The 11,692-nt window shown below is 50.8% G+C and overlaps 1 protein-coding gene across 8 annotated transcripts in view; it reads right to left on the bottom strand.

Moving 5' to 3' along the window:
* Nucleotides 1-397: 397 nt before the first annotated feature.
* plch2a (phospholipase C, eta 2a) overlaps nt 398-11,692 on the bottom strand; it is a 214,111-nt gene continuing 202,816 nt past the window's right edge. For all 8 annotated transcript variants that reach the window (XM_042097752.1, XM_042097756.1, XM_042097753.1 and 5 more), the window contains 2 exons: nt 8,427-8,799; nt 398-3,820 (listed from right to left, as the gene is read on the bottom strand). In XM_042097752.1, the coding sequence (XP_041953686.1) occupies nt 2,079-3,820; nt 8,427-8,799 (2,115 nt within the window). In that variant the 3' untranslated portion in view covers nt 398-2,078. The remainder of the gene's footprint in view (nt 3,821-8,426; nt 8,800-11,692) is intronic.

Genomic DNA, 11,692 nt, shown 5'->3' with positions numbered 1-11,692 from the left:
ACACACACACACATCTGGACGAAAATAAACCCAACTATCTTGTCTCTCTCACACACACACACACACACACAAACACAACTGGATGAGGCCTTTTTATCTTACTCCTCATCTTTTCTTGTGATCTGTTAGGGTAGATCAGGTTTTCAAACACCATAAACTACAGCACTCTTACTTACTTACTCATGAAATACACACACACACACACACACACACAAACACAAACACATACACACACACACAAAACATGTCTATGGTGATCTGTTAGGATAAATCAGGTTTACGAATACCATGAAGTACAAGTTTGTCTCACCCATGCACACACACTCATTCACACCCGCAACAATGCCCGAGCACACACACACACACACACAATGAAAGAAAGACACAGATGTATTTCATTTCTAATTACTTTTGCTTTTACTTAAATATCATCCCTAACAATCTCTGGTGTGACATCGGTCATGACGGTGTCAGACCACACAGTAGGATCCGACAACACTGCTTTCACACAGCTCTCCATAGTCTTACAGTCAATTAATATCTAAATAATAATAATAATGATAATAATAATAAAATAATAATAAACAAAAATAAACAAAAGATGAGAATAAAAAAGGGAGATCAAACTTCTGTGGCCAATCCAAGACACAGGCCTTCAGCATCTCAACACTGATCAACAAATGCAGGTGGAAGAGTTTCCTTTGAACCAGACCCATTAAGTAGTGGAAGAGTCCTTTGAACCGGACCCACAACGTAGATTAGAATGCATACAAAACATGCAGTCAAGTTTAAAAGGGGGCAATCTATCAGCAAGACTTGATAAAAAAAGATCCCCAAATGGTTAAAAATGCAGAGCCAGGTGACCTGGTGACCTGGTGCCATCGTGCGTTGCTACCAACAGCTTGCCAAAATAAAAAGCCAGGCTGTTTCTTTTTACGTTACATCTGCACAGAATATAAAATTTCCTTTAAAAAGACCGCTATCCCATGAAACAATGCATTTATAGCAAAGACATTCCCGTTTTCCTTATATAAAAATGTCCCAATACCGTATAACTCAGTATGTTTTAAATGCATTCATAAATTCTTTGAAAATATTGCTAAAAACAAAAACAAAACAGAAAAACAGACATCTACTACCCAACATAGTGTGTGCAAGCACATACAGTCTCAGAGCAAGTACAAGCAGTGAAATAGGAGCGTGTTAGACCATGGGTTCCCAATGCTACGAGGGCCTTGCCAGCCCATAACACCCCCTACTGCACGGCTACGCTTTCCAGAAGGTTCTCCTCCTTCGTACTCTTCATTTAGTGCAGCGAGGTGCACAGGAGTCATCGAGGGGAAGGAGGAGACACAGGAGTCATCGAAGGGAAGGAGGAGACACAGGAGTCATCGAGGGGAAGGAGGAGACACAGGAGTCATCGAGGGGAAGGAGGAGACACAGGAGTCATCGAGGGGAAGGAGGAGACACATGGAACGTGCCTTAAACTCAGAACAGATTCAGGTGGTGCTCTTAACATTTTCTTAAAATATACAAAAAACTGTGTTTCGTTATTGTTTTCCTACAAAGTGACTTAACTAGGCTGTTAGAAACCTAAACGCGTGCACTTAGCAGTGTGTGATTTGACAGCAATTATTAGAGACGAGACAGCATAGCCATTGCTTCACTGTATGTGGTGTCAGTCATTTCAACCAAACACATCTTGCAACATCCGAGGAGAAGGGGTCTATATGGAGTATTAGAATGCAGGGTGGGTACACGTGTGTGCAGGAAGGAGCATTTTCAGTGCTTCAAAACAAAGATTTCTCAACAGACTCCATCAACATATACAGATTCATTACAAATAAACAAAACAAAGTGAAAAAGACAAAACAACAATTTTTCATTGCTTCAAGGAATTGGAGAATATCTTTTTAAAAAGAATGATATTCATATTATTTGTATTACAATAATAGAATTGTGTGCTTCTTTTGCCCAGATTATAGTCCAGTCCAGTTCTGTCCAATTCAGTTCAGTTCAGTTCAGTAGATTGCATCTCTCTCTCTCTCTCTCTCTCTCTCTCTCTCTCTCTCTGTTTCTCAGAGCTTGAGTCTGAAGAACACCCCATTGTCCTGTGGGCCTAACTGGTTCTGGGTTTGGTTCTGGTGGCTGTGTTGGTTGTGGAGGTTCTCGGGCAGAGGGGCAGGGGGCAGCTGGCTGAGCAGGTCCAGGCTGGAGCAGGGGCTTCGGGCCACGGTGCAGGCCCCCTCAGGGTTCCCCCTCTCCTCCAGGGGTCCTCCAGCCACAGACGCCCCCCCCGCCGCGGGCCTTCCCAGCATGCCCTGCAGCCGCTGGCGCTCCTGAGCCTGCTTGGCGCGGTTGGCGATGTAGCGCACGCGGCTCTGGCTCCGCGACGACATCCGCCGCAGCGGCGGGGGCTGCTCCCAGTCCTCCGCACCCGCCTCGGGGGAGCCGTGCCAGGGCTGCGGCGGCGCGCCGGCCGGCCGCGGGGAGAAGTCGCTGGAGGTGAGCGGCTCCACGTCGGTCAGGCGCTTGAGCTGCTCGGTGAGCGCGTCGCGGGGCTTGGCCAGGCCACCGCCACCGAGGCCAAGGCGTCGCTGGTCGCGAGGGGGCGGCCGGCACAGGAAGCTGCGACTGATGCTGCGGTACTTGCTGTCGAAGTGGCAGGCGATGTCGTCCGACGTGAGGTCGCCCAGGCTCTTGGACTTGGCCTCCAGCTCGCCCGGCTTTGGCGGGGGGGTCGGGGGGATCTTGTGGTTAGAGCCGCGGGCCGTCGCCTTGGCAACCGCGGCCTGCTTCAGGCCCTCCATGTAGAGACGGCTCCAGGTGTGTCGACGCTGCATGAGTGCGGGCGCAGGGGACGAGCGCGGCTCCTTGGACAGCGGCCGCGGCTTCAGCTCGTCCAGCTCGTCCAGCTCGTCCTGCCGCAGGTTGGGGTTGGACTTGGACTTGGAGACGGGGCGCGGGGTGTCCCTGTGGGCGGCGGCGGGGGGCCCCGCGTGCGGAGGACCTCGGAGTGGGAAGGAGGAGGTGGCGGGACCGGACGAGGGCCGGTGGGAGCGAGAGGCCAGGTTAGGCAGGGAGAGGTCAATCACAGTGTCGTTGGACGAGATGGAGGACGAGGAGGAGACGCTGTCGCGGTGACTGGTGTAGTCCAGCGTGCTCCACAGGCGGTCGCCAATCGTCGCGTCCATCACCACCTCCGGAGTGGCCGTGGGCAAAGACGACGACGACGGCGCGGCGGCCGCTCCATGGCGCACCTGGCCTTCGCTCTTGGTGCGCCGGACGGGCGTGTGTGCGAGTTTGTTTGCGCGGGGTGCCAGGCCTGGGGCCTGCTGAGGGGGGTCGCGGTCAAAGAGGGCACGGAGAGCGTGGACCCCCTGGCGGGGTGAGGAGCTCTCAGAGTCCGCCTCCCCATGATCCTCTGCGGCTGCCGGCGGCTGCATGCTGCCGCTGGGGAGTGGGGGGGTCACGGGAGTGTCCAGTGGCTCTGACCTCCCCTGGCTGCTGCCCGGCGATGTCTCGGGATGGGGGGGAGACGGAGCAGGAAGTGGCGGCGTCTTCTGAAGGGGAGGGTGAGTGATCTGCTGGTCCGCTGCAGGACCCGGGGTCGAGGTTTGGTCAGTGAGGGGAGGAGGAGAGACGGGGGAGGGAGCGGAGGTGGAGGAGGAGGTGAAGGAGGAGGAGAAGGAGGAGGTGAAGGAGGAGGAGAAGGAGGAGGTGAAGGAGGAGGAGGAGGAGAGCAGTCGGTCACTCAGCTCCTCAGAGATGGATTCCAGGGCAGGGTGAGGAGACAAGTACCTCTGGATGTGCTGTAGGCCTGGAGAGAGAGAGACAGAGACCGAGACAGAGAGAGAGAGAGAGAGAGACAGACAGAGAGGTGGAGGTAGAGAGTGAGAGAGAGATTGAGGGAGATGATAGGGAGAGAATTATGAGGAGGGAGAGAAGAGAGGAAAAGAGAGAGGGAGAGTCAGAGTGAAAGACAAAGAAAGAGGGACAGACAGAAAGATCAAGTTAAGCAGAGATAATGATATGAAGCAGATATAAATGACCACTACTACTTGCAACATAAAGAACACAAAAACACAACAACAATTTAAAGTGGTGGTAGTAAATAAAGCAAGCCAGAGGGCCAGAAATATCACATTAAAAATGGCAAAAAGCTAAAAACAGAATGTTATTACATCTAAATGTCATTAAGAAAAGACTAGAACAAATACAACACAACTTTTGGATGCTTAGCTAACACATCCCAGTATTTGAACCCTTGGAATGTCAACCACAGCAAAACACAGGGAACCAAACACTGGGATGGCAGCAGCTAGTGCAGGGATGCATTCCCATACATCAGAAAGGTAAACAAAGCAGGCAACAACAATAAAACACACACACACACATACACACACACCGACACACACACCTTTGACCTTTACACATACAAAGCAGCAATTTTTGAACTTCACACTCATATTCACATGGGACAGTGCTCATACAGAAAGACCCTAATGAACACTAGGGAGGGTATCCCACCCTTCGCCAGTCCGGATCTGGCTTGAGTCTGGCCCTGATCTGGCTTGGGTCTGGCCCTGAGCTGGATGAGTTGGTTAATAAAGGATGGGGTCTACCTGCTCAAATCTCTGGCTCTCAACACAATGTTGATGAATAAAGTTTTTATACGAGAAAGGCTTTCCCCCTTGTGTGCAGTCATCCTTCTTAAGACTCTATGGCTACAAACATAAGGCGTGAGACGTTTGGAAAGCCAGCATGATAAAATGAGTCTCCCTGAGATATGAGATCAAACAGCAGAGCGCAACCCAGAGCAACACAGCAGAGGAGACTAGACAAGCAGAGACAGAAAGAGAGAGAGAGAGCCCAATTCAACTACAAGTCAGGCCATGAAAGTTAGCACAAAATTGGGCAGTTATAGATATCTTCAGATCCAAACCAACTATGGATATGATGTGAATTAAATCTGGACTGGATCTTAATTGGATCTGGATTGGATCTTAATTGGATGTGGACAAGATCTGGATGGGATATGGCCCGGTTCTGCACTGGACCTTGATCAGATTCTGACGAGATCCATGCCAGGTCTGGTGGGGAGCGGTGATTACAGCGGAGCCCTCTGTAACATATGCAGCTTGCTTTGCAGTGGTAACCTAATGCTGACCACTTCTGATAACAAAGAGGCCATGCTTAGCTAGCCATGTTAAAGATTACACAACAGTTAGGGTCCAGTCAAATTATTTATTAATATCAGCCTCGTGCCTATAGCCAAATCACAGCCGTGGGATTATCCTTAATCCTCTCCCACTGGTGCCATGTTGCTGAAGTGCACACTATATCAATACGGAACAATAGAAAATAGCACAGAACATAGGAGCACAGCTTAGAACCGTGTGAAGGGATGCGGATGAGGATGAAGCAATGCAGAACAGCAGGGTCTAGAACAATATGCAACAGTGCGGAACAACAGAAACCAGAACAGTGCAGAATAGTGTAGAACAGTGCAGAACACCACAGGGGGCAGGGGCATGCGGAAACACACAGACTTTACCTGGCTGTGGCCATCCAATCAGTTTTGCACTAGAGGGCAGAGAGCGTGCAAAAAGGACAGAACAGAAGGATTTTAGCACACCAGGAAAGCAGTAAACACACACACACACACACACACACAGTAGACACCACACACACACACACACACACACACACACACACAGTAGACACCATACACATACACACACACACACACACACACACACCAAGGAGAAGGGAGCAGTAGTGCACATACTAACACACTACCATCACACAAAGCTGAGAGGATGAGAAACCATCACTAGAGCTAAAAGCATGAGACAGCATGTAGAGCTAAAGATCAAGTCAACTTCAAATAGCTGAAGTCAGAGGTATGTCCATTTAATAACTACAAATGGGTAAACAGGGTCTCAAACAGGGTGGAAAAAAAGGTGTGTGTGTGTGTGTGTGTGTGTGTGTGTGTGTGTGTGCAAAGTGGGGGGACTCGTGATGCGCTTTGGAGAGGATTGCATAACCCACCCACCCACCCTTTAAAAGAAAGTCCCTTAAACCTTCCCAAATAATGCAACCCAGCTGTGGTGCACCTGGGCGAGAACTCTCTAGGCAAATACCCTGTGATATTCCCCCAGACTGACTAGGACTAGTGGGGTGTGGGGTGCTAATGTGTCCCCTGCACCCACTATGCGCACGCACGCACGCACACACATACACACACACACACACACACACGCACACACACACGCATGCACACAATACTCGTATCTCTCTTTGGGGAAGGCAAGAAATGGGTGGGTTTAACTTGATGGGGGTGGGAGAACTTGTGATCAGGTTGCTTTCCCCTTGTGTAAGGGAAAGATTTAAGTGTGCTGTATAGGGAATGATTAAAGTGTGTTGCATTAGGAATGATTTAAGTGTGCTGTATAGGGAATGATTAAAGTATGTTGCATAGAGAATGATTCATTTAGTGAATGTGTGTACGGTAAATCTCATTATGATCCACAGTATTGCTCACCCTTGTGGTAGCTCAATTGTGTGTGTTTTCTAGACAAATGTCTGACCAGAACTGACCGATTAACCAAGATGCTTCTTGATATAATAAAATCTATGTGAAAATATGTGAAAATATGTGAATGTGGTTTGTGGTATTAGTTATCTCCCATCCTAGGGGGATGCTAATAATGATGCTAGTAATGTGTCCAGGGAATTCGCACTCCTCAGAAAAAGAGTTTAGATTATTCCATCCCATCTCAGACTTGGTTCTGCTCTGGCAGAGATCTGGGGCTAGAACCGTTTCTGATTTAGCTTCTCTCCTGAACACGGCCCTGGTCGTCCACAGACAAACAGTGTTGAGACTTTGATACTAGATCTTCTACTGTTTTTACTGCATGTGAATGCAGGCCGGGAATGTTCAGCATCAAGAAGACATTTACAAAACCACTCCCCCTGTGTAGAAGGCCAGAGCCAAAGGGAATAATATGATTTAGTGCCGCCAGTTATATAAATACAAAGCATGGGGGCCCATCCACAGCTGGTGTGCATTACAACCAGGTCAAAAACAAAACCAACCTCAGAACACGTGCTATGTGCTAACAGCTATATGGGTGAATTGCTAGCAAAGAGAATATAATCAGCATTAACATTCATAGCGGTGGTTTGGGAGAGGAACAGAAAACAGCAGTCTGATGACTGTGACTGGAGCTTCTTCCAGTTTTGGACAGGCTATAGCCACCAGGAACATTACCTGAAGACACACAGTAAGCAGGATTTCTACTTGAAAAAGGACATGCAAGGAAGGATCAGCTAACTATTGGTTTGCTAGCTAGAGCAACAAATTGGGTTGACACAGATGGACAACGAAGGAAATGTGGGAAAATATCGACTACATACTGGGCTGCTAGGTCAAACATTGCCAGGAAAAGTGTGCTACTTTATTCCACCGGCAAATGTGGGGGAGCCACTAGCTACTGATCTGCTAGCTTCTGGTCGGCTAGCTACATCTGACTAGCTAGCTGGGTGGTTACCGGCAAAGAACAAGGGGGATTTGCTGCGGATCTCTTCCATCTTCTGAGCAAAGAGGGCATTCATCTCTCGCTGCAGGGTCCCAGCGGCCCGCCGACGGTTGTCAGGGAGACATGCGGGGATTTCGGGTGGCAGCTCAAGGCTGCTGAGGCTGTCGTAGCTGCTGGAGTCGCTGTCGGACAGGCCGTTGCTCACGGCGACGGGGCGCTGCAGCTCACAGCCGCTGCCATATATGGGCGGGGGCGGGAGGTGGTTGCGCAGGCTGCTGTACATGGTGGGGGGAGGGGGCGCGGGGGTTTTCGGGGGTGTGGGGGACACGAAGCGGCGACGAGGGACGCTGCAGGAGCGCACCCCGCGGGCATAGGGGTCCACCACCACCGTGTGAGCTCCGGGGGTGCCCAGCGTCTGCCTGGCCCGATCGCGAGCCCTGGGCACGGGGACAGGGCCAGGCCTCGACAGAGCCTGGGCCTCGAGTTTGGGCTTGTCCGGCGACAGTAGCTCTGGCTGGGCCAGGGCCTGCGGGACGGGCCCCGGCTGTGGCTGCACCTGCCGTGAGCCCGTGGGCGAGCGGCACACCCGCTCCTGCCGCAAGGAGAACGCCCGCTCCGGCGGCAGGGGCCCCGCGCCCTCCTGCCCACGACGCTCTGCCTCTGGGCTCTCCTTTGATCCAATCACGCACCTGATGCAGTTGGAGGCCACGCCCACGCGCCCGGACCCGTTGACCGCGACGCGGGCGAAGACGCCGGGCCGCTCTTCCAGCGGCGGGGGCAGCCGGACCCTGTGCGTCCGCTTGAGCGGCTCGCTCCAGGCGCCCCGGTGCCGGCCGGCTTGCGCCCGCGCCTCCATCAGCACCATCTGCACGGGGCTCTTACCTTTGCCGTCGCCTGGGTGCAGCTGGCCGTTGGTGCCCCCCCAGGGGTGCGGGGCTGTGCCTCCGTCCGCGCTGGCTCCTGCTCCCACTTCGAGGTCGCCCTCGGCCGTCCCCGCCGCTGCCTGCTTGGGCTGGGGGCTGCCGGGCTCCCCTCCCCTGGGGTCGCAGTCTTTGGTGGGGTGTGTGGAAAGGTCAGGGAGGCCCTGGGCCTGGGCCTTGGCCCCCGGGGCCTTGGAGGGGGCGCTGGCGGTGCGTCGCAACAGGTGCGCCCCGAACGGCGACTTACGGCTGAGCAGCGCAGCAGCATGGCTGTCTAGAGAAGCTTGCTTTGGGTTTCTGTGAAACAGGCTTTTTATGCCGCTGGCCGCCCGCGCCTGCAGAGACACATGCAGAGACACATACACAGACACCACACACACACACACACACACACACACAAACACACACACAAACACACACACAAACACACACACACACACACACACACACACACACACACACACACACAGACACACACACAGACACCACACACAGACATATTCAGGTGAAAGTTTAAACAAAGAACTGCAGTCAACAACAAATTGCTCTCCCTTTAAAGTCATTAAATTATGAATAACCTGTGCAGTACTTAAGCTATACCCCAATTGTAGATACCATATATAAATCTTTAAGCTATACCCCAATTGTAGATACCATATATAAATCTATTGTTAACACCACACACTAGGTAAACAACAACAGAAGGAAAAAGCATTTTGTTTGCTAAATTCCTAAATAGTAAATAATGAATAGTCTTTGTAAATTACTTACACACATATTTGATTTACAACTGTCCAGATGTTTAAATGTACAGCATGATCACTACATTTAAATATCTTAAATATGGGGAAGAAATTTAAGATCTGGATTTAGCATGCAATGTGCTAAATACTAATGCAACATACGACCTTAATTTTGCTGATATGATGCAGTTAATCTGGCTTACAATAATGAGAGAATCATTCTCATTTAGATTTGTAGTTTTGCAATCAATCTCAGATGATCTGAGACTGCATGGTACTTCAGACAGCACCCGTCAGAGCAAACACAATGTGAAAAGTGTGTAAGTGTGTGTGTGTGTGAATGTGGTGGCGTGTGTATATGGAGGTGTGTGAACACCATCTCCCCAGGAGGAACCTTAGGAGGAACACAGAACATGAGCACAGAACAGGGTCACATGATGAATATGAGAGGGTACGATGAGAATGCAAGAATGGACAACTGACCTGTATGTGTGTGTGTGTGTGTATGTGTGTGTGTGTGCCTGTGTGTGTGTGTGTGCCTGTGTGTATGTGTGTGTGTGTGTGTGTGTGTGCGCGTGTGCATGCGTATATTCTAAATAAAGAACTGTAACTGTAACATATGTATGTGACTACTGTGCATGACTATGTTGTCTTTCCACCCAAATCCAAATCCCACCCATGATGATGATGTGTTGTCCTTTGTGTGCTACTGTGTGTGAAGTGTGAAGACCCAAACAGCCCTGAGGCTGAAGGTTAGGCGCACTGATACTGAATGACCACTGAATGACCACGCTGGAAGATGAGAGACCCGATGAGGGGCAAACACATGCAATGACAGACGATGCCTTGCTGTACATCTCACTGTACAGCTCCCAATGTCACCACATACACACACACACACACACCCTCCGTGAGAGGAGAACAAGAGAAGATACCGCTAGTAATGGACTCTGGCCGCCAAATTCAGGCCAGATCCAAGCCAGATTTGGACCAGTTCTGTCGGACCGCTATCTGAAGAAGTGGACTCGTGTCCACAAACAGCTGAACACACTGCCGTAGAAAACCTCACAGCTCTTTGCAAAGATCAACTGTTAAGCGGGTGACTAAAACCACTGTGATTTGGGTTTCTCATAATCAAGGCCTCCTGAGGAGTCTAAACACAAGAGTGTGCTTCTTTTAGCCACATCTCAGGACGTCGGACGCTTGTTCCCCACCCTGGTTACGGACAAACACATGCATGTACAGAATGACTGAGACGTGTAAGCAAAGACTAGAAGAACAGGACACCAGGATGTCCGCCTCACAGGACAGCAGACGTGACACAGACTCCATCCTGTACAGGCGTCAGGCCATTGATCTCAAAGATCCTGTGACTACGCCCCACCCCCCCCAAACACCTCCACGACTCTGTTAATTATACCATTCTAACACATCCTGGTCCCCTTCTACACTCTACCCACTGTCTGCTTCCGAGCTAACCGGCTAGGAAACCCTACACCGGAGCACAGACCGCAGCTAGCTTCCTGTCTGTGGGAACAGCTTTGGAGTGTCACACTGGGATGGACTGCACCACTACTGGGCACGTAAGGGGGACCTATCGCTATGGTAACGACCTTAAAGCGGAGGTCATGGTAGCGGATAGCGGTCAGATAATGCTGTCGCTGCAGGCCGAGCGGAAAACAGCCCGGGCTCCGTCAGCACAGACGTCCTGCTGAGGGGGGGGGGGCACAGGCCCAGGAGATCAACTTCCCCCTCAGGTCTTCCTCTCCATCTCTCTCCTTTCATTCCTGCTTTCTCTATTTTTATTCTCTGTGTCTGTCCATTCCCACAGACCAGGTTACCCAGTTCCTATTCTGCTTCTCAGCGCTCGTTTCACACACGTATACAAAGTTACCAGCCCGGATCCAACCCACACTGTGGTTCAACGGGACGTTTTCAGATTCTCTCTTTCCCTCACAAACACAGTACACTGTACACTCTCTCTCCTCTTCACAATCCTCTCCTCCTCACGGCTCCATCACTCACTCTCCATACCTTTCTCCCTCTCCCTCTCTCGTTCACAAACACACTCACTCTACATTCCTTTCTTCCTGACTTCCTTTTCACTCTCTCTCTCTCTCTTTTTATTCAATTCAATGTGCATGACTGTAAGTGTTACAATGTTGCCAAAGCAGTAGTTAAATCAAAAGAATTAGCAATTAATAGTGCAACAATTGACATGGACTATGGAGAGTAATACAAATAATAGAATCTCTCTCTCTCTCTCTGCGCTGATGCAGTGACACTGGAGCTCTTTGGTTTGGGGTTCTGGGTTGGATGAGGATGCTGGCAGAGGTCTTAGGTACGCAGAGGGGTTATGGCTCAACTCATGGCTGCATGAGTTGGCATGGCGATGCTGGTGGGCGGGCACCAGAGTGGACACGCCCACAGGCAGTCTGGACCACTGAGAGGGCGGGGGGGGAGGGGGGGGGGGGGGCGTGTGGCA

Source organism: Alosa sapidissima, chromosome 7, assembly GCF_018492685.1.
Source record: "Alosa sapidissima isolate fAloSap1 chromosome 7, fAloSap1.pri, whole genome shotgun sequence".
Taxonomy (NCBI): Eukaryota; Metazoa; Chordata; class Actinopteri; order Clupeiformes; family Clupeidae; genus Alosa; species Alosa sapidissima.
Note: the sequence above shows the minus strand (reverse complement) of the source record. Positions and strands in the feature narration are given on the sequence as shown.